A 24,702-nucleotide genomic window follows, 5' to 3' on the forward strand; every position below is an offset into this window, starting at 1 on the left:
TCAAAACAGGATTATATATATATATATATATATATGGGATAATCATCTTGGACATGAACACGAACTTTTCATAGAATTTGTTACAGCTATGCATACATGTTTTATAAAAATTATAAATATTTTACATTCTTTAGATGAAAAAAATAGAAAGTAGATCTTGTGCTTGAAATTTCAAGATGCTTCCAATATAATGGGATCCAATAATTATAACTACCACAAAATCCAATGATCTACTTATACACTTTGATTGTGAACAAAACATGGCCCACAAATTCCGCTGTCAGCATGGGAGAATCAAAAGAAGAAAGAGAAGCCTCTATCTCATATTGTGACAAAAGTATATCACCTTACAAATTGCTGCAATTTTCCTAAGAACTCATCAAGGTTACAAATATTAATTTTGATGAAGTGGAGAGCATTTCGATGCATCTAACTCTGGAATGAGACCAATTACTTTCAAAGCAATCCTCCGTATTTCACTTCAAACAGAGGATACCAACCAACAAGTTTCATGACTCTGCTGAAGTTGGCAATACGGATGGATAGCTACATATAGACTATTCCATGGCATTTGATTGATGTTTTACATTCTGCCGGAGCGAGCGAGGGATGAATGTGAAAGCTCGACTATGACGGCGACCAAAGCTAATATTCGAAGGAGTAGAATCTGAAGTGCTTAGCTTTGACACAGAAGAAACAAGTTTATCGATTTCCTCAACTTCCATTCTATTACAAAGAGATTCCTGTTCATTCTGGGGATTTTTCTTTGGTTGATATTTCTTTTGTTGTACTGTGAAAGGCTTTCTGTCCTCCCAGACCTCTTTCATTTGGGCGGCATGTTGCTTGTTTTGGCGTTGGTGTTTGGATGGCTTTGCCTTTTTGAACTCGAATGAAGAAGAGAATTTATGCTTGTCTATTAAATGTTGCTGCCGGCTTTTATAGCTTTTCAGCTTTGCTCCGCATCCTTCCACCAAGCACTCGTACTGTTATAAAAGATAATATCAATAACAAATGAGAAATGGAATACAAACAAGATAACAAAATGCCACATGTATGGCAATCTACGAAAGAGGATGCAATCTAATGATATACACTTTTTAGACCAAACTTCCACAAATCACATTTCTAAAAGATTAAATCATTAATAGGATTAAAATGGTAATTTGCTGATTAATGATAAGAATTACAGCTTAAGCACGCCAATAACAATGCAAGCATTGAACTTGGTGAAAAATCTCGCAGCTCACGGGAGTTTGAATGAAATCAAAAATACTAACAAGTCGATAATAGTATGTTGATAAGAAATTAGGTACAACAACATCAAGCCTTTATCCCACAACATGGGGTCGGCTACATGAATCCTTTTTCTCCATTGTGTCCTATTAAAGGTCAAATTCTCATTTAAATCTAATAAAGAAAGGTCATTCCTAATATTTTCTAACCAAGTCTTTTTAGGTCTGCCTCTACCTTTCTTAACATAAGTCAAATCTAATACCTCTACTCTCCTACCGGGTCATTGGAAGGCTGCCGTTTTATGTGACCAAACCATCTAAGGCGACTCTCTCTAATCTTATCTTCTACTGGAGCTACTCCAACCTTTTCACGTATATGCTCATTTCGTATTCTATCTCTAAGGGTAAAGCCACTCATCCACTTGAGCATCCTTATCTCTGTCACACTTAACTTAGTATTATGCTTCTCTTTTAATGGCAAACATTCAGCACCATAATGCATTGCAGGCCTCACTACCATCTTATAGATTTTTCCCTTAAGTTTGAGGGGTACTTTTCTATCACACAACAAGCTCGATGCATTCCTCCACTTCAACCATCAAACTTGAATTCTGCTGATAATATCCCCATCTATTTCACCATCACTCTGAACAATAGATCCAAGATATCTAAAACATATACTCTTATTAATGATTTGAATATAAGCATTATTAACTCCTTTTCAAAAACTCTCCATAGCACTTCTCTTGGAACTTTATCATATGCTTTTCTAAATCAATAAATATCATATGTAGATCCTCTTTATTTTCTCTATATTTCTCCATTCAACCTCTTAATAAATGTATGGCTTCCATAGTCGACCTACCCGGCATGAATCTAAATTGATTTTGAGAAACATTAGTATCACGCCGCAACCTATGCTCCATAACTCGCTCCCGTAGTTTTAAAGTATGACAAATTAATTTAATTCCTCTATATTTCGCACAATCTTGTGCGTCACCTTTATTCTTAAAAATAGGAATTAACACACTCATTCGCCACTCATCTGGCATCTTTTTAGTCTTCAAAATAGTATTAAAAAGTTTAGTAAGCCAAGAAATTCCTTCATCTCCTAAGCATTTCCACACCTCTATTGGAATATCATCAGGTCCAACAGCTTTTCCACCCTTCATTTTCTTTAAAGCCTCTCTAACTTCGGTTTTACTAATACGTCGATAAAAACAGATATCTTTATTTTCATTTAGGGTGCTAAGGTCACTATAGTCAATCTTATTATTACAATTTTCATTAAAAAGTTTAGCAAAATATCTCGTCCACCTTTGTTGAATATCATCTTCTAAGAAAAGTATTTTTTTGATCTTCATCCTTAATACACATCACTTGAACTAAATCCTTACTACTCCTATCTCTTTGTTTGACTAACTTTTACATATATCTTTCTCCCTCCTTAGTATCTAAACTATTATATAAATCACTAAAAGCTAAGGTCTTCATGATTTGTATCAGGAAAGTTAAGTATTAAAGAGGTTGAGAGGTGCTAGGGTTAGGTTATCCATGATTTGACTTTCTCTTGGAGTTCTTGGGTGTTTTGGCTCTAGATTACTTGTCTAGAGATTTGGGAGAGAACGTTCTTCCTCTCGAATTGAGGATCATTTGTACCTTGCTTCGTCTTTGTTTAGCTTTGATTCTCTTATTGCAATCCATCGTTTTGGGCTGAATTCGCCTAGTCTTTGCATTATTCTCGTTGTTTTCACCAATTAGTGATAGGTTTGCTTGCGAACATAAGTATTTCCCTTAGGGTTACTTGCGAACTCAAGTATTTCCTATCAAATTGGTATCAGAGCATCATCTTGGGACCATTGGCGGCTGAAATTATAAAATTTCAGTGATTTTTTCGCATCCGGAAGAAGCTCTCTTCAGATCCTTGAGAAGAAAGATGGCCGGAAAGAAAGTCGAAGTGTTGGAAGGTGAAATTGGGCAATTAAAATCAGATTTGGGGGGAAAATTCTTTGATTTTCAAAATCAAATATCCTCCAACAATGAAAGGTTGGAAGGGAAGTTCACTTTGATGGAAGAGATGTTGAAGAAATTACTAGAGGTGAAGACCAATCTGACGACATCGGAAGGAGACCACCGGGGGCCATGGTATAGGAGGGAATCCAAACCCGTTTAGGTGGAGGAAAAATCCGGAAGTGGAGATCCTTGAGGGAGAGGACGGCATGTCATCTCTAGAATCACTTTCTAGAGAGGAGATGAGTATGGGCTACGAAAGAGGGGTACTGATTTGGTGGGAAGAAGAGGGGATTTCCACCACCGAGATGCCAAATTTGAAAGAAGGAGAGGGGAAGTTGATGATGAATACGATTATGATCGCCAGAGGGAAGATCGTGATAGTTAGGGAGCACCTCCCGTTCATGGCATGGGAAGATATGGAGGATCCAAGGGCAATTGGGGTGACCCGAAGGTGAGAAAGTTGAAGATTTCCATTATCGAGGGCGAGGATGGTCATAGTTGGATCTACAAGGTCGAACGGTATTTTTCCATCAACGGGCTGATAGAGGAAGAGAAGCTGACAACAGCAAGACTATGCTTGGAGGGAAAGGCACTGGATTGGTACCAATGGTGGGACATGAGGCAACCCATCAGGAGCTAGAGAGAGTTCAATGAGTGCTTACTGGAACATTTCCGAACCGGTAGGGGAGGAGACTTCTATGAGCAATTCTTTGCCTTGACCCAGGAGGGGACCGCGACAGATTATCATGACAGGTTCGAGTACTTGGCCAGCGAATTGGATCGACTCTCAAAGACGATGCTGGAGAGGAACTTTATGAAAGGACTTAAACAGGAGATCCGAGCATCAGTTAGAGTGATAAAGCCAAGAGATCTAGGGGATACCATGGAGCTAGCCAAGTTGGTGGAGGATAAAAAGCAGTTGGAGAGAGGAGCTAGGGGGAGCAACCCGGGGGGGTCGTACAGGATGATGACTACAGTCTTGGCTCCCAAGGGGCAACACCAGGGAATCTGAAGGAGGTGCCAAGAGAGAGAACTGGAGGAGAGAAAATGGGGGGAGTTTAAAAAGGCTGACGGAGAAGGAAATACAAGAAAAAAGAGCGAAGGGTTGTGTTTTAAATGTGATGAGAAGTACATGTTGGGGCATAGGTATAAGGACCGAACTCTTCAGGTTCTCACCATCTATGATGATGAGGAAGCTAAAGAGGGAGGTGGAATCAGGTTAAAGACGGAAGACGAGGAAAAGTTGCATTTGGATGTGGCAGAAGTCTCCCTAAACTCAGTAATGGGATTTACTCGTAATCACACTATGAAGGTGAAGGGATAGATAGCTGATAGGGATGTGATAGTTGATAGATAGTGGGGCAACCCACAATTTCATCTCCACCGAGATTGTTGATCTATTAGGGGTGAAACTAGTGGATATAGGAGGGTATGGGGTGATGATGGGCATCAAAAAGGTAGAAATAGGTAGAGGAGTTTGTAGGGGAGTGGTGTTGATCATTCAGGGGATACAAGTGAGGGAAGATTTTCTTCCCTTGAAATTGGGATACGGATGTCATCTTGGGGATGAAATGGCTGAAACCTTGGTGGAGACCAAGGTAAATTGGGGAGCACTGAAGATGGAACTGGTTGTGGGGGGAAGGAGAATGGTGACAAAGGGAGATGTTGGGCTGTGTAGAGCAGGAGTATCTCTCAAGTCCATGATCAGAACCATACAGGAGGTTGGAGGTGGATATTTGGTAGAACTGCAACGATTAGAGAGGGTCAGTGTGGGGGAAGAGGGAGACATTCCTCTTGTAGTACAACCAGTCATACAACAGTTTAGTGAGGTGTTCCAGCCACCTCAAAGGTTACCACCACTCAGAGAACAGGAGCATGAGGGGTGTCACCGATTAGCGTACGACCCTACCGCTACCCCCAGATTCAGAAGGATGAAATTGAGAAGCTGATTAGGGAGATATTGAGGTTGGGATCATCAGACCAAGTGTGAGTCCTTTCTCTAGCCCAATATTACTGGTCAAAAATGATGGGAGCTAGAGGTTTTGTGTGGATTACAGAGCATTGAATAAGGAGACTGTACCGAATAAATTTCTCATTCCGGTGATTGACGAGCTTTTGGATGAACTGTCTAGAGCAGTGATATTCTCCAAACTTGATTTGAAGTCGAGATACCATCAGATTCGGATGAGGGAGGAAGACATCTCAAAGACAACGTTCCGGACACACGAGGGGCATTATGAATTTCTGGTTATGCCGTTTGAGCTTACCAACACCCCTGCTATTTTCCAGTCACTGATGAACAGAGTGTTCAGACAGCATCTCTGAAAGTTTGTGCTGGTGTTTTTTGATGACATCTTGGTGTACAGCAGAACTGAGCATCTGAAGCACTTGAAGTTGGTATTGGGAGTTCTAACACGAAGAAGTGTTGTTTTGCCCAGACCAGTGTGGAGTACTTAGGTCATATCGTGTCCAAGGAAGGGGTGGTGGCCAACCAATCAAAGGTGGAGGCTATGTTGAGATGGCCGTTACCTAAGAATCTGAAGGAGTTGAGAGAAATCTTAGGGCTGATGGGATACTACAGGAGATTTGTAAAATGGTACAGTACTATAGCATTGCCACTGATAGAGCAGCTAAAGAAAGATGGATTCCTATGGGGAGAGGCAGCCACAACAACATTTGAGAAACTAAAGAAGGCTATGACCACGATACCTATCTTAGCTCTACCAGACTTCACTTAGGCCTTATTAGTGGAGACAGATGCTTCAGGATATGGATTGGGGGCAGTACTCATGCAAGATCGGCGACCCATTGCCTACTTCAGGCAGGTGTTGGCAGCCAGAGCCAGGCTGAAATCAATCTATGAGAGGGAGTTGATGGTTATCATTTTAGCCATCCAGAAGTGACGACCCTACCTGTTAGGTAGGCATTTCATTGTCAGAACAAATTAGAGGAGCCTAAAATACTTGTTAGAACAGCGGATGATGACTGAAGAGCATCAGAGATGGCTGTCGAAATTTTTGGGGTATGATTTTGAAATCCAATACAAACCAGGAGGGGAGAACAGGGCGGTAGATGCCTTGTCTAGATGTATGGGAGAACTACAGACAGTGACAGTGTTTGTTCCTTTGATGCAGGATTGGGAGGCCATTAAGGAGGAGAGCTCTAGGGATGAGTTGGGTAAGATCAAGACGGACTTATCGAGGGAAGGTGGTAGCCACCCAGGGTACTCAGTAGAGGGGGACAAACTGTTGTATCAGGGGAGGTTCGTGATGCCCAGGACCTCTATCCATATCACAAACTTACTCCAAGAATTTCATGAAAGCGCGGTTGGGGGCCATTCAGGGGTACAGAAGACCTACTGGAGGTTAACTGTAGAGCTTTACTGGAAGGGAATGCGATGTAGAGGAGATGATGGTCATGTGTGAGATCTATCAAAGGAACAAATACCTGGCTATGTCACCAGGGGGACTACTACAGCCGTTGACGTTACCGGGACGAGTATGGGAGGAGATATCCATGGACTTCATAGATGGGCTGCTCCGGTCGGAAGGCTTCACGGTGATTCTGGTGGTGGTGGATAGATTGAGCAAGTATGCTCATTTTATTCCCCTCCGACTGTGGGCTCCGAAAATTCGGCCCCGGCCTCCACTCGCTTTTCTTATTCGTGCTGAATTCGGCGCTCGAACGTGGCCGGACAGGTAGGTAGGATTTTATTATTTATTTTTTTTTCTCGATACAGAGGTCAACACCGACATCCTTACATCGCAGTGACAATGGCTTCAGCTTTCATCAAGGAGGTGGTCAGATTGCATGGGATACCAAAGGCAATCATATAAGATAGAGATAAGGTGTTCATCAATCATTTTTAGAGGGAGTTATTCAGGTTACAGGGGATAATTCTAAAGAGGAGCACCGCTTACCACCCTCAAACAGATGGCCAAACGGAAGTAGTCAACATGAGTTTGTAGACCTACTTGAGATGCTTTGTGTCGGAGATACCCAAGCTTTGGGCCAAGTGGCTATTATGGGCGGAGTACTGGTACAACACCTCTTTTCACTCGGCTTCACAGATGACCCCATTCAAGGTGCTGTATGAAAGGGACCCTCCTCACTTGATGCACTTTGAGAATAGCAGTACTCCAGTTTCTTCAGTGGAGTACTTGGGGGAGAGAGATAGAGTTTTAGAGGAATTGAAGAAACACCTACTAAGAGCTCAACAAATCATGAAGAAACAAGCTGATGGGTATAGGAAGGACATCTAGTTCGAAGTAGGAGAAAGGGTGTTCTTGAAACTCCGACCATACCGATAGAAGATAGTTGTCAATAGGAGAAATGAGAAGCTCGCTCCAAGAATCTTTGGACCTTGTGTAATATTGGAAAAAATTTGGAACGGTAGCATAACGGTTGAAATTACCACCTATAGTGACTATTCATCCGATTTTTCATGTGCTGCAACTGAGAAGACCCATTAGAGATTATACAACCAGCTCAGAGTTACCGGCAACACTTACTGAATACTTGGAGGTGATTCTAGAACCCATAGAGTTGATGGGGGTTCGCAAAAAATAAGATAGAGCTAAAGAAGTACTAATCAAATGGAAGAATATGTCTGACTATGATCCCACGTGGGAACCATACGAGAGGATGAAACATAAGTTTCTTTGTTTTCACCTTAAGGACAAGGTGATTCTTTGGAAGGGCGGAATTGATAGGTCGGTTCAAGTTGAACCGGCTCAAAGGCCAGCTCGGGTATACAGGAGGTGGACAAGTTCCGCCTCCTTTCCTCTTGCCGCCCACATGGGTGGGCTCCACTAGCCATATTGAATTCAAATTATGTAATTAAATAGTTTGATGTTTATGTTTTAATTGGGGGGGGGGGGGGGGGGGGGGGGGGTTAGGGCTTGGGAGGGAATTTGTACTAGGAAAGTTATGTATTAAAGAGGATGAGAGGTTCTAGGGTTAGGTTATGCATGATTTGAGTTTCTCTTGGAGTTCTTGGGTGTTTTGGCTCTAGATAGCTTGTCTAGAGATTTGGGAGAGAATGATCCTCCTCTCAAATTGAGGATCACTTGTATCTTGCTTCGTCTGTTTGGCTTTGATTCTCTTATTGCAATTCATCGTTTTGGGCCTGATTTCGCCCAGTTTTTGCATTATTCTCGCTGTTTTCACCAATTAGTGATAGGTTTGCTTGCGATCTCAAGTATTTCCCTTAGGGTTACTTGCAAACTCAAGTATTTCCTATCATGATCATACGCTACTTGAAAGATCAATCGCTCATTAAAATTTAAAAGGGATCTCTTGAAACTATAGGGACATGATGCAGAACTATAATGAAACCTAAATACACAGAGTACTACTGCATGCATCTACTCCTCATGTAGCACTACTATTAGTTGGATGTCGTAGCTATAAAAGATAGTTGTACTATCAATAACAGAAGTTGAACATAAAGTTATGATTGAAGCCACCAAAGAGGTGATTTGGCTAAAAGGCTTTCAAGAAAAACTCAACCAATCACAAGATATTAAGGCAATACCACAACCATGAGTAAATGGGAAGAAAAGGAAGAACTAGAGAGAGAAGAGGGGATTAAATTTTGAGTTATAGAAGAGAGAAGCTTTTGCAGTAGACGAGAGAAGAGAGAAAGAAGCTCTTGCAATCGAGGAGGAAGGACTTTAATAATAGCAGTAGCAACATCTTCTTCAGGTTTAGCTCTCATTTTTGCAGTAGGTGGCAGCATCCCGTCTAACTCATTGATATAGAGAAAGTGATATATCTATTTTTATTTTTTCATGTATGGAAAAAAAACTTTGATATGCTCCTCTTTTAAAACTTAGTGAAATATTTAATCTCTATACGGCAGTCGACATAGATGAATATCATCAAATCACATAAATTTATAGCTCGTGATTGTGATCTTTGTTAAGTTCATTCTTAGTCTTCATTTAGTTTTAGTAAAAATTTTATTACTGTCCTAACAATTTATAACCTATTTTCATTCCACTTATTATCCATAATTGATAAATGCTCTTGCATATTTGATTCACAACAAATTACTAGCTTTGCTCCTATCATATTACAGGCATTCTCATAACCTCTATTACTCAATGCTTACTTAACCTGCTATGTTTCTTACAGTACCCTCCCGCTATTAAGGTTCTTCTAATGCCATTAATGTTAAGCCTGAACTCCATCTGTTGAACGCAATGAAAGACATAAGGATTATTCTGTGCTACAATGAAGAGAAGTACTCATTATGCTCTTGACATTGAGCGATAAAGAAATAACATTGCTATTCATTATGCCCGTAGTACCTTAAAGGCACCAATAATCAATAGATGTACACTACTTCAACAAAAACACGTCAAGTCAACACTTTAAAGTCTTAATTGAGTTCTTTTGTCAAATAATAAAAATCAAATGTAGCATATCCTGTCGATAACAAAGGTCACCTGGTTAGCATTTGCAATAAAAAAAAAATGTTATGAAATCAAGCAATCTAATTATAGCGCACAAACACAACCCAACTTGTAGAAAGCACATGCTCAAACCAGATGATCTTAATGAGTAATTAAGGAAATGAATGAATTATTTTTCTACTCACAAATCAAGGCCTAAAAAAACAAAGAAAATTTATATTTTAAAAATGATGGATATTTCTATAAAAGGTTTAACTGCGGGCTGGAGAAAACACGTACCATGGGGAACCCATGTGCAACTTTTGCCGCAAAGAAAGAATCATGGGCTTCAGAAACATGTATGCTAAGTAACCTTGAAGTTGGGTATACTCTTGAGCATATTGAACAAGCAGACATATGTCGAGCATGGTAATGATCTTCGAAGTCCTCTAAACAGCTCAAACGAGCACCACAACTAACAATAGGGCAATGCACGAAGCTGCAAATGGGAAAAAAAAATGTTTCGAACTATGTTTTCATAAAAGCTATCAATTGACCCAAAAAAAAGGTTTGGTTATGAGTTTTGGACTTCCTAATGATATAATTTTATTCTAAATCATAGAATAAGCATAGACTCTAATATGTAATTTGTTGAAAGCAAAAGGGAGTCTTGTGTTCATATATCACGAAGATAATCAATTACATGAATTGTTATCCTACAAAATAAGGACAATTTAATTGTATCATGTGATGGCAAACTGAAGCAGATATTAGTTGTGCATGTGAAAAGACATAAAACATACATATATATATATATATATATATATATATATGCTTAAAAAAGCAAAAAATATCTGAGGCTAAGAAAAAATCTATCAATGCCCTATGATAAAGAACAATCGGGATGTAAGGGACCAAAATTTCATTAAAGGATGAAATTTTGATTAGTGGGGAAAATAGTAAACTCTCAAATTTAAAAATTAAAAAAACGAGTAGTTGATTCTGTCTATTAAATCATGAGATGAAACTGAAAGACAGGAAATTAAGCGAGCCAAGAGACAAAGAGGGAGAGGTAAAGCAATAGAGAGGGAGTGGGATAGCAATGGGCGAGCGAAGGCCAAATCAAGAGCAGCAACAAGCCATAAGTGAAAGCAAGTGAACGAGCATGGGTAACCAACTAACGTGGGGCACCCAAGCAACTTTCGACATAAAAGGCAACTTTCAACATAAATACCAACGTAAATATTGGGTCAGCAACAATTGAGAAAGACTGCTTTCTTCCATCTAAAGTTTTACAATGTAAAAACTAAAGTTATATTACTTTCTTTAAAAAAAGGAAAGTTTTGACCTCAATACTAGTGTCAAGGCTAAGTTGACCGTGCAAGGAGAAGTTTGAAAGAGAAAAAACTTGAAACCACACGTAACTCACCCGACGCGCTTGAACCGAAAAACTAAAATCATCGAAATGGCCTTTGTTTGCGAAACATGCATCGTCAATGCATCCGAAACACCGGAAACAACAAAGATTAACACCCATATTAATTGATTGGGGTCGTTGATCGAGGAAAATTTAAAACTTTGCGAGCACGAAACGAGGAGGCATTGACGTGCACGAATAATGGCGATGTGATGACCGAAGCGATGCATGATTATAAAAAAAAATATTATCAGTTTTTATATTTTAAATTAATTTTAAATAATAATAAAAGACAGAAAGAAGGGAATTGGAAAAAACCTAAAACTAAATAATTTTATTCCAAAAATACCCTTTGTCTCACATAATCCACACTTAAACCCTCATCTCACTCCAACTAACCCTCACACTCTCATACGAGCATAAATACACCTGACTACGAGCGATAATTATCCTAAAAGGAGAAGGGGTAAAACTAAAATTATTAATTTTTCCTACAAAAATGTATTTACATTAAGGGTTACTACGTAGGCCTCCCAGTATATCCCTGGTAATTATTCTGACTAAACGCTTCATAATAAAATGATAAACGTTAATCACATTGCAAGTCACGGGTGCACAAATGCTTCAAGTAGCGTGCATGATATCAGTTAAAGTCAGGAGACTCGTAAGCGCCCCGTGATTGTGCCATACACCCCATGATCACTTGTCCTTGAAAAGAAACAAAATAGTACGCTATTATGTGTAACGGGTTATATGAACCTTCATTAAAGTACGCGTAACGTGCTAAAATCATCGAAGGGTGACACCTACAAGACCCTATTGTATAATGCGCGTGTTCCAAAGACATACAAATGCATTATACAAATACACAAATTGGCATGTATGTATACTGCCAATCGTATGGGCACACTGCATAATATAAATGCATATCATTGATCATACAAATACATCTTGCAAATGCACCAACAATCATGCAAAGATAGCATGCATATTGAACAAGCATAAAAATCATTAAGTACTATGCAAGCACATGATGAGACATACCAATCATACAAATGCACTATTTAACTATGTATGTGCATTATGTCAATGTACCTTACAAATGTAATATATATATTCTACAAACCTACCAATCATCATGTAGATATATTATGTTGATCAAGCAAATACATTATGAGTCATTTATATGTACATCATATCAATCCTCCGGATGCATTATATTGATCATGCAAATGCACATGCAAATACACAAATACATCAGGCATACGCATTGTCCCATACTCAGATATACCATATGCATGTTATATATCGTATGCAAATATATTATTTGTATTACTATACAACATATAGATGTAGCAAGCATACGTACCAGACAACATACAAATGAACTATGCGTGCATCATAAAGCGATGTGCAGACATATCATCATCATGTAAATGCATCACCCATATCATACAAACGCATCAATACATAATGCAAAATGCACTGAAAAGCATGTCATCCACATGGGCCCTGACAAGCATGACACTTACACGTAACGTCTGAAGATGTTGCGCGGACTAAAGAAATAATAAATGAGATCTCAAGCGTACTAAATACATTGTATAAGCACGCTGACAAACTCACGCATATCATTTAAAATGAAATTTAAGATACCTGCATGTGCTCCAACAAATGTGTTACAATCCTAAACCCTTGCTTGAGAATGTTATGCGGGTCAAAAGTGAAATTAGGTTCAAGTATGATCCTTCTCTTTGAATGGACCGGAGTTCACACGACTTAAACTATCGAATAAAAATACGATCCTAGCACCGACCAAAGTATTTTGTTTTATATGTTCAAATTAGGCCTTCAAGGTCTATTATAGGAAATGTTCACAACTAAAAACAGAAGCTCAAGGGATCGTCGCTCGTTAAATCAATCGGAATATTTGAATTTTATACGTTCATATTAGGACTTCAAGATCTTTTATAAAGAAAATTCATTCATCAAAATACATACTCTCGGTATCGATGTATATACTAAAACTCCTAAAATTAGGGGCTTGACTCAATCCTCTGTTTAAAAACAAATAGAGTGATAAGGTGATGAGGATATCCGACCTTGGAGAGTCTACCAGAGGCATGGTCGTCGATCCATGGACACGATTGCACCGCTTTACTTTTGATTATCATTTTATTAGATTTATTATTGATGTATTAGTTTGAGTTTTATTGTACTTTTTCTTTTATGCCCTCACTTGAGGGAACAATTATTACGTCCTCCGACCGGATATAGAGGAATATCCGGTCATAGGCAAAATCCCGCCTATACCGAAGTGTACCGAGTTTTTCCAAAAAACTCGGTACACCTCGGTATAGGCGGGATTTTGCCTACAACCGGATGTTCCTCTGCATCCTTACACCGGACCAAATAAAAGTTCCACTTGAGGGTCTAGTCATGTGTATACCCTAGAGGCAAGTTGGTCTTTTATATTTTCTTCATTGTATTGGCTATTTAAAGCCTCCACCACCCTTGATAAATGATGAATGATATTATGAAATTTCTGCACCTGAGTGTTTTAGAGAGCTTGAGAGTTATTGGAGAGAATGAAATCCCTAGGTGAGGGCATTGTAATACCCACCAACCGTAGGAAGCATCCGGGTCCGTGGTCGATGTCGCCCCTGCCCATCCTCCCCTCTTTTCCCCTTAAACCACTGGCCAAATACCCTCCTCCCTCTCTTGGCCAACACCCCACCCTCCTCCCTCTAGCCACCTAAATCCCTCTCTCCCTCTCTCGGCCAAACCCCACCACCACCACATCCTACCCGGCCACCCCATTCCCCACCTCTAAACCGCCAAACTCAAACCCTAACCTTAACCTAGCCGTCAGCCTCCTTCCCCTCCCCTTGCCTCCAAAAATTCAAATCCCTAGTTAACACTTTCCATGTATTAAGCATCTTAAATTAGGAAAGCCATTTATTTCAATTTCCAGTTAATTTGAATTTGAAATCATTTCTTAATATAAGATGATCTATTTTTGGAAAGTTACTTAAATTAAGTCCAATTAAATTTCAAATTGGATTTAATTTAATTCAATTATATCCTATTTGAGTTTCTTAATAAAGCAAGCCTTAATTTTCTTTCCCAAACCCACCTAATTTCCCCCACCTGAAATTACTTAGAGATTCTCCTCTAATCCATTTTCCTTAGTTAATGTTCTATGTTTAAAAAGGGATTTCAAATCCCAAATCAAACCTCCTTGCATGCCCGGCCCCACCCTCTCTCTTCTATTCAATTAATGCCCCATTAAAACCTTCCCATCCATCCATTACTTCCCCTCCAAGACCAGCCACCCCTTTCCCTCTTTAATTCGTGGGATTCAAATTCAAATACCTCTAACTAAACCTCCCAAGGCTTCTTGCAACTACTGTCCTCCATCCCCTTTATCAACTACTTGGCTTTTCTCAATCTAGAACCATCTAGTTGAAGATTGGAAGCCTACACAGTTCCTGGTCAGCTTTAAGGGTGTTGTCCCGAATTTCCAGCAAGTGAAAACCTACCTACCTACTGTCTCAATTGTCATAGTGTTGTCCAGAAGTTCCTAGCTGCTGTCCAGTAATTTCAGCAAAATCCTATTGCTATCCCGATGTCCAGCTGTCCGGCAAGTCCCTAATTGCTGTCCAGAAGCTCCAGTATCTTGCTACTAACCATTCCCTCCTCTTGATGAAGGTAAACCCTCTTCTAAGTCTTATATCTTCTAATTTTATCCCTAATTGTGGTATCATAATGATCTTGAAAACATTCTCCGCATGCCAACTTTACTAAGAGTTGAGTGAGGGATCTCTATTCGTAGTGACTAGTCTCATTATTAAATTAGGAATTTCTTGTTGAAAATCCTTCGTGTATGCTATGCTTAAATAATTGATTATTTTGTGATCTTAACTTCTAGTTGTGTGACTTAACCTAAGTTAATTTTACCCCTCGCTTGTTTTCTTTCATTGTTTAAATCGCTACAAGTTTAATATTTAATATTTCTATCATCTAAAAGTGTGAAATTTCCTATTTAATATTGCCTAAGCATTTAAGTCCTACATCAATCAATGAAATTATCATACTCATAAATCCCTGATGATGGCCGTGTTGACACAAAATCTCAACCGGAGGAGATTTTACCTTTCCAAGTATTTAAAATGTCTCCCAAATTCCCATGAAATATAAACATTTAAAGTGACAATAAAGTCACCCCGATGATGACCATGTTGAATATAAATCTCAACCGGAATGGTTAATTTTCAAATACTCCAAAAAACTCCAAGTTTCATATCCATTAAGAGCATAAATATTTAAAACTGAAATAAAACAAAAAATACTTAAAGCAAAATACTCATCCACCCACCACATTAATTTGTCAAGGTGGACAAGTTTGAAAAATACTTCAGCTCACAAAGAGCAATTGTTTACTCAAAATATCACTAGGATTCATTCTCAAATCATTTTTTTTATCAGTAAAGACATAGCACATGTCCTCTAATTGATGATTTCGACGCCAAATGGTACCACAGGTAAACGGTTAAGACTAGGACCCTCTGACCGGATGGTTTTTCCGCTAAATGAAACTATTAAATTATAGTCATGGCTAGAGCCCGTATGTTCCCCAATGGTGTTAAATCTTTGAGTAATGAATTAATAGGATATGATCGATGGATCACAAAGCCTTCTGTTAGCTAAAGTGAATTCAAATTTATCCACTTAGATAAACATTCCCCTCAATGTCTACAAGAGACCTTTAGAAGAAGAAAACCATGGCTACCGACAAGGATTCTTCGGTCAGGTTGGGTCGACTACCTCCTCTGACTATGTAGACTAGGGACCATGATAGCCTGGGATGATAGAAATGGAATCTCGATCTGGAGATAATAAACCTAATTTCATTTACAGTTTTAAGTATGTAAGTTATAAAGTTAATTTTGAAATATTAAAAGCATAACTTAAAGTAGTAAATATATTAGGTTATTATGTAAGATTAAAGTTGTACAAAGTCTAATTTAATTAAAAATATAGATAAATTAAGTAAAGGTAGAAAGAAATTGCAAATTAAAATTAATAAGAAAATATTATATATAGCTTAGGCAAAGTTTTATGTGTTTATATTAAAAAATTTAATTTGAAAGGTTAGTCTGTAAGTATTGATAGCTTATCTATATAATTAAAAGAAAGATAAGTTAAATAAGATTGATATATTTACTTGATAGCAAGACATTGTTAAATATTGAGGTCAAATCCTTTAAAAAAAGAAATATTCCTAATTTAAATAAAATAAAAATAAATTATTTACAATATTTGTTATTCATACATTTGTCTTTTTATAAGTAATCAATTATAAATATAGTCAAGCTGATGATAGATCATAGTGGAGAATCAATATAACCAATTTAAGTTTTTTTTTTTTTAACTATAACTAGGATTAAATAGAATAACAACAACAACAAGCCTTTATCCCACTATGTGGGGTCGACTACATGAATCTTTTTTCTTTATTGTGCTTTGTTAAGAGTCAAATTCTCATCTAAATAAAAAAGGTTATTTCTAATATTTTCTAATCAAGTCTTTTTAGGTCTACCTTTACCTTTCTTAACATAAGTCAAATTTAATGCATCTACTTTCCTAACCGGGCCATTGGAAGGCTACCATTTTATGTGACCAAACCATCTGAGGCGACTCTCTCTAATATTATTTTCTACTTGAGCTACTCCAACTTATTCACGTATATCTTCATTTTGTATCTTATCTTTAAGAGCAAAGCAACTCATCCACCTGGGCATCCTAATCTCTGTAACACTTAACTTAATATTATGCTTCTCTTTTAATGGCCAACATTCTGCACCATAAATCATTGCAAGTCTCACTACCAACTTATAAAATTTCCCCTTAAAAGTTTGAGAGGGACTTTTATATCACACAACAAGCTCGATGCATTCCTCCACTTCAACTATCCAACTTGAATTTTATTAATAATATCCCCATCTATATCACCATCACTCTGAATAATAGAAATTAAATTAAAAAAAGCGTTATTTCAAGTGACTATGTTATGTAAGTATTTTAATTCTTAGACTAGATTTGGTTTATAAGAATACATAGGACTGTCAAAATCGAGTCACGGGTTGGGTTTGGGTCCAAACCGAAACTAACCCGGCACTGTTCGACCCGACCCGAAACTGATCCATTTTTGCAAATGGATCATTTTTCGAACCCGAACCTAACCTGCTTTGGGTCCAGGTCAACCCGAACCCTACCCACTTCAGGTATGTTTTACTAAAAAAAAAATTATTTAATTGATTTATTTAAACCTAAATCAAATTAAGGTGAGATTAACTTCAATCAATTTAAAATAAACCGTGCTTAATTCAATTTGGGCAACATGATTTATTATTTTTTGAAAATAGTATTTACTTCTTTCATAACAATCTTTTAAAACCCTCATATATTAATTAAAAACGGGTCAAATCGATTTGATTTCGGATTTTCGGTCAACCCGAATCTGACCCTATTTTACAAATGAATCAAAATCCCTAACTCAAACCAAAAATTTTTGGGTCGAGTTTTTGGGTCGTGTCAAATATTGACACCCCTAAGAAAACATGCTTGAAGAGAAGAGGATCAAGTTGAGGAATAGTATTTGCACATTTAATGACGGGTACTCTTATTTCTAAATTATAATTAAAATGTCATTTTTCTAAATTAAATGCATGAACTGATACTGATATTAGTTAAATCAAATCTTATTTCAAGTTACTTATGATTTATCTCCATTCTTGAATGTATTGAGCATGTTGAAATGAATTCCATTGGTCGCTTATCACGTTTAAGTTATTTCTCTTATACATTATTTATTATAGAAATATATGCTCTAGAATTCACACTGGCTCTTTTAAGAGAGTTTGTTTTGAGTCAAATTTTTAAGAAGAAAAATTAAATAGCATATAAGACAATACTCAGAGATTTTGCCCTCAATTTATCATTACCTTAAGATTTAACTTTAGGTTTTTCATAGATGTAAACCCCTATAATTAATTACCTCACCTAGTGATGAAAAAGAACTTTTGATTAAGGCAAGTTAATAGGTGCTAAAGCCTAGCATATAGTGGCAATGATCGTAGTGACACTTGATATGACATTGGCTCTTTATAAGCTGAGATTATTTTAAATATGTAACTCTCATCAAATTGTTACAAAGAGTGAATAAATATTTACTTTTAGCTTTGAGGTTGTAAATTTTATATCAACAATTTTACATAGTTTGTAATATTTTTATTTTTTCATTAAAATTTAGACCCAAAATAATTTAATTTAATATTTTGGAAGATTTGAAAATATGATCCCCTCAAATTAAAAATTTTTTCTAACATGGCTATCTTTGAAGTATTTTTATATTTTTTATTATATTGTTTAAAGCATTTGTACTTCAAATTGACAGATTTTTTTTTAAATAGATCCCTCTGAGTATGACGTAAATTGGTTATGTTAATCATAGGGGTGACTTTAAATACTATCATTTTGTTACTTTTGATCTTGATCAAGTTCTTTTACAGAGCTCACTTTGTCCTGTTGGTTGAGAGCTTTGGTTATCAACCAAGAGATCTTATGTTCGAGTCTTGCGTATGTGATGTGTGTGTGAATTTGTCTTAATTGGCCTAAATGTCCCCAAAAAATATGTTTAACACTGTCGTTGCCAGGTCCCAAGTCCTGGATGATAAAAGTGGAGGGTTGCATTACGTAGTTGACAGCCAGCGTAAAACTTGTCGAATAATCATGAAATGAATTCTTTAAAAAATTGTGTTAATGCTAGGGCGTCCCTTGGAAGCGATGCGCTGTATGGCCTGAATACAACGACAAGTGTGCAAGGGCCATTGCACCGGTGCCTGGGTGCAGTGTTAAATAGGCAAGGGTTCTCACATCTAGGTTGAATGTGGCTAAAGAAGCTAGTTCATAAAATTAAAATTATGATATAAACTTGAAATATATGCTCCCTTACAGAAAAATTAATGGAATTAATAGATATTATGATTCATAGAAAGATATATATTCTGTGCATTCAGGAAACTAAATGGGTTAGAGAGAAGACTAAGGAGATTGATAGTTTAGGATATCAACCAAGATTTAAAATTACGTAAATAAGCCTCGAGGTGCTTTTCGTCCATGAGGTGAGGCGCAAGCCTCAAGGCGGTGTGAGGCGTAAGCCTCACGGATGAAGAATTGAGTAAATGAGAATTTAAGTATTCTAGCAGGTAAATAACAATAAGAGTCTAATGATACAATAAAAATATCTAAATGAGAAGTGAACTTAGTGGAAAAGATAAAATAGATGCACTATATGCATCTAATAGCATAATTCAAAGTACAAAACCACAAATTGAAGTTTACAAAAATCAAAACTCCCAAAGTACAAATAAAAAAAAACATCTAAAATCTAATTATGTCCCATCAGTGAATTACATATATTTTAAATGTAATAGCACATAAGAAATAGTGAGATATATTTGTTTGTTTGTTGTGCTGCAGTACTAGTGGATGTGTGTGGTGTGGTACTAGTGGATGTGTCGCTAGATCTGCTTCGCCCCTCAAGACATCCACACTTAGATCCTCTAACTGCAAGTCTGATAAAGATAAATCTATCTCATCATCTATGAACCACTCATTATTATACGTCACATTATCACACACCAAAGGATCCTCATCATCCTTCAACCCCTAGTTCCTCAACCTTTTATCTCTCAACCTCTTGTTGTGTATAATATATACAAGGGCATTCATTCTGAGTGTTAAAAGTTAATTTCTTCTATTCGTTTGGACTTGACTATATGTGTTCCAGTTTCGCTCACACCTAGAGGAAGAACAAGTGAGGCTCAAAATTCTAACAGCAAAACTCAATAACTCAGGGGTAGAATCACCAAATACTGGTCCATAGGATCCTGGGCACCTCTGCTGTGTATAGTAGTAAGCACCAAGTTCAACCCTTTCATCAAATTACTCCTGTTGTAAATATTTGGTCGTGGTACTCTTCTTCATATAAGCAGTAATTTCCTCCTTCACCTTATCCGGCACATTTGCACAAGGTGCTATGTTTTTATGTGAGCCAGATAAGTGTTCATTCATGCGGGTAACTCCTCCCTTCACTACCTTATCAAAAAAATTGCATTTTAAATATACACATGTCTTCTCGCTAATGCCTACATCAACTTATATATTATACTTCCAAGAAGGGTCCCTCTGCAATGACGTATTTGACTTTTCCTTGCCCCTAACCATATTTCTTAATGCACAAATGCAAAATCATGCCAAAAATCTGAAGAAAAAAAAAATTTAAACCCTAAATTTTCTATAACTTGAAAAATAAAATCTTGAATTAAAAAAAATACCTAAAACCCATAGTAGATGTGTCATAGAGGACGGCCGGACACAAGAAGCTCACCGACCTAAGGAGGCGCTGGCGGGAGAGGCGGAGGGAAGGCCAGCCGAGGAAAGCTAGGGCGTGCATTGTGCATGCGGACTGTGGCTCATCCGTTCGATTTAGGTAGGGGGGGAAGAAGAAAAGAAAGAATTAAGGTTTTTTATTAACTAAAGTGTGTGGGACTTGGTTCCATGAGGCGCACGCCTCATCCTTAATTGTGCAATTGAGCCTCTGAGGCGCAACTCACAAGCCATGTGGCGTAAGCCTCATCAAATCCCAAAATTTCTTAAGTAATGAGGCTCTTTGGGGTAGAATTGCATAGAGGAGCGCCTCTTATTGCGCAATTTTAAACTATGATATTCGGATAGGAGTCGTGCTAAAAATGGTGTAGATGTGGTTATAGATAAAAGTTTGATGAATAATGTTATAAAAATTAACAGAATTGGAGATAGAATTATTGCTTAAAAGAATATTGTTAATGCTAAGATTGTTAATATTATAAGTACGTATGCTCCTCAAGTATGTTTAGATATGAGTTCAAAATTAAAATTTTGGAATGACTTAAAAGAATTAATACAAAAGATACCTCTTGAAAAAAGAGTCTTTATTAGAGGAGATTTAAATAGACATGTTGGTAGAGAGGTAGATGATTTTAAAAGCATTTATGATGGTCATGAGTTTGGAAAGAGAAATGAATGTGGTAAGACCATATTACATTTTGCTTTAGCTTATGCTTTTTTAATAGTGAATACCTTTTTTAAGAAAAGAGATTAACATCTTATCACTTATAAAAATGGATATACTAAAATACATATTAAATATTTTTCTATAAGAAAATTAGATCAATTACATTGCAAAGATTGTAAAATTTTACTGAGTGAAAATTTATGTACCCAACATCGATTATTATTTTTGGACATTAAAATAAAAGGGCAGAAAATAAAAAATAAAGTAAAATGATTTTTTAGGATTAGATGGGGACATTTAAATAAAATTAACAAAAGTATTTTTGATAGTAGGATATTAGATCTTATGATTTTTTCTGTGAATGAGGATACTAATATTATGTGAGAAAAAGTGGCTAGTGATATTAAGAATATTGCAAAAGATATGCTTGGAGTTTCAAATAAAAAAGTTCATAATAGTAAAAATAATTTGTGGTGGAATCCAAATGTGCAAGAAAATAGAAAAAAATAAAAAGATTTATTATAAAAATTAGTTTAGAAATAAAAATTCTGATAATTAGGATAGCTATAAAGAGGCTCATAAGGAATTTAAGAAAGCTATTTACAATGCAAAGAGCTTAGCTTTTTATTATTTATATAATAAATTAGATACTAAGGAGGAAGAAAGATAAATGTATAAGTTAGCCAAATAAAAAGATAGTAGTAAGGATTTAGTTCAAGTGAGGTATATTAAGGATGAAGATTAGAAAGTACTTTACTTTGAAGATGATATTCAACAAGGTGGATGAGCTATTTTGCTAAACTTTTTAATGAAAAATATGAAAATATGATTGACCTTAATTTTTATCAGCATATTAGTAAAATTGAAGTTAGAGAGACTTTAAAGAAAATGAAGAGTGGAAAAGCTGTTGGACCTGATGATATTCCAATAGAGATGTAAAAATGCTTACGAGATGAAAAAACTCTTAGCTTACTAAACTTTTTAATATTGTTTTGAAGATCAAAAAAATGTCAGATAAGTAGAGAATGAGTGTGTTAATTCCTATTTTTAAGAATAAAGGTGATGCACAGGAGAATTCAAGTTGGATGGTTGAAGTGGAGGAATGCATCGGGCTATTTGTGTGATAGAAAAGTCCCCCTCAAACTTAAGGGAAAATTTGATAAGATGGTGGTGAGACCTACAATTCTTTATGGTGTCGAATGTTAGCCATAAAAGAGAAGCATAATACTAAGTTAAGTGTTGTAGAGATGAGGATGCTTAGGTGTATGAGTGGTTTTACCCTTAGAGATAGAATACAAAATGAAAATATACCTGATAAGGTTGGAGTAGCTCTAGTGGAAGAAAATATTAGAGTGAGTCGTCTTAGATGGTTTGGTCACATTAAATGGAGGCCTTCCCATGACCCAGTTAGGAAGGTTAAGGTATTAGATGTAAAACCCAAAAACTTTCGATCGGATGCATCCCATGCATTTCGATACGCCGCGACGAAATTAGGCGAAATTTATAAGTCATCATAATTCGACACAATAAATTTTATAAAATTTTACATAAAATTTTGATCTAAAATAGTATAAAGAACATATACCTAATTTCGCACGATTTGAAAACTAAAAAGCGTCAAAATTCGTTTACGTAAACTTTTAGCCTTTTGCCCAAACTACCCTTCATGAGACTTAAGGAACTTCTTAGGGGAATGGGCACATGCGTAATTGAACATGTAATTTCTCCTTTAAGCTCTAATTTTCGCCTAAGGACCGAACCATTCGGTCCCTTGGCTTGTTTTGTTCGGCCGCACACGAGAGGAGGGGGAGAGGGCGGCGGGAGCTTGGCAAATTCGATGGCCGACGGCGATTTCATGTCACAACCCGGCCCGGTAAGCTTCACATAGGCGAGGCGGGAACGAAAGTCGGACAGTATAATTTAAAAGCATTTACATTTCATAATCAAAACATCTCCAAACATATAGAAAGAGCCACTAAAATATTAAAAGTAAATTTTTTCTTTCTTTTCATATATCATTCAATATATCAACTTAAACATAGAAGTTCGAAATATAAAAGGATGTCCATAAATCTTCCCTTACATGTCATCATGAATCCTTCTAATTCAAAATGTCAAAAACCAAAAAGAGGGAACCTATCGCCCATCGCCTCACTACAACGGTACATAAATGGTGGTCTATCCGCCATTATCGTTTATCAGGTTCTCTTGAAAAATGTTCCATAGTTGGGTGAGTCACAACTCAGTAGATAAAATATTATTCAATTAAATTTAGAGGCAAACAAAGAAGTACAACATGCATATATTTCTAAGTAAATAAATATTCAACATGTCATAATACATTATCTAAAGTGAAAATGTCTCTAAGTCAATATTTATATTCTCTTTCTTTGCATAAGCTTGCAATATTTTCTTATTAAGCAATCATGATTCATTTGATGCCTCATAAACATATAACATAATAATATGTTATCATAATAACATAATATTAATCACCCGTCGCGGAAGTATCATTTATTTTATACTGATCAGGTATATTTTTAATTGGTCATTCCTTTATCATTTGGTTCTAAAGAACTCCTTTAACATTTGGCTCAAAAAAACCCCTTCATCATTAGCTCAAAAGAGTGTATTTACCATTGATACTCCGCATCAAACATGCACATGTAAACATTTCTTATTTATTCATAAAAGAGACTTTAGCATGTCATTCATCTATATGGTCTAATATTCTCATATGATGTTACATGTTTGCTAATTACATGAGAAAAGAGAGATGATCATATATACTGTATATAAAAGAAGGCATATGCATTACTTGTAAAGGAAATATAAGCTTTATACTTTCTATTATAAATATATAAGAGATTTGCATTTGTATCATGTGTTCAAAAGCATTCATGTAGGACATACTAGCCACATTGAAAGTACAAGTTGCAAATAAAAGAAATAACATTTCTACATGATTGCATTTAAAGAAATTTCTAAATTAAAAAGAATTTCATTTTACCTACCTCACCATGGTGTGATTGGCCAAACATCCTAATGAACTCTTTTCTTTACATAATCAATATCTAAAAGAAATAAAATATAATGCATAACTTCTCAAAATCCTAATCCATGTGAATAAAAAACTCATCCATACACTATTCTTATACTTTCTAATTGAACCCTTTTTCCAATTCAAGATTAATCTCATTCTTATTTTCGCTAAATTGAGACTTAATCATAATCTTAACTCTTTTTGGAAACCTCCTTCATGTCCATTGCATAACACATGCATAAAAAATATACCTTACACTTAAATATTAATTAAAATACAATAATTTTCGGATTAACCTAATTTGAAAATTAAAAAAATAGCATTTCGTGCAAAAGCCCTATTTCTTGCCTCTAAAAACCTTCCTAAGTTTATTTGAAACTAAGATACTTAAAAATTTTCATGATTTTGCAAAGCCCTAATTCTTAGAACTTGAAATTTCACCATGAAATTAAATTATCTTCCCATAGAAGTTTTTTAAT

At 36.4% G+C, this 24,702-nt stretch overlaps 1 protein-coding gene across 1 annotated transcript in view; it reads right to left on the minus strand.

The window, feature by feature from the left end:
• Positions 1 to 204: 204 nt before the first annotated feature.
• LOC110112149 (zinc finger protein 511) overlaps positions 205 to 24,702 on the minus strand; it is a 61,216-nt gene continuing 36,718 nt past the window's right edge. Inside the window, exons 3-4 of the mRNA XM_020844255.2 lie at positions 9,944 to 10,142; positions 205 to 983 (exon numbers count right to left, since the gene is read on the minus strand). Coding sequence (XP_020699914.1) covers positions 558 to 983; positions 9,944 to 10,142 — 625 coding nt within the window. The 3' untranslated portion in view covers positions 205 to 557. The remainder of the gene's footprint in view (positions 984 to 9,943; positions 10,143 to 24,702) is intronic.

Source organism: Dendrobium catenatum, unplaced genomic scaffold (assembly GCF_001605985.2).
Source record: "Dendrobium catenatum unplaced genomic scaffold, ASM160598v2 fragScaff_scaffold_1685, whole genome shotgun sequence".
Lineage (NCBI taxonomy): Eukaryota > Viridiplantae > Streptophyta > Magnoliopsida > Asparagales > Orchidaceae > Dendrobium > Dendrobium catenatum.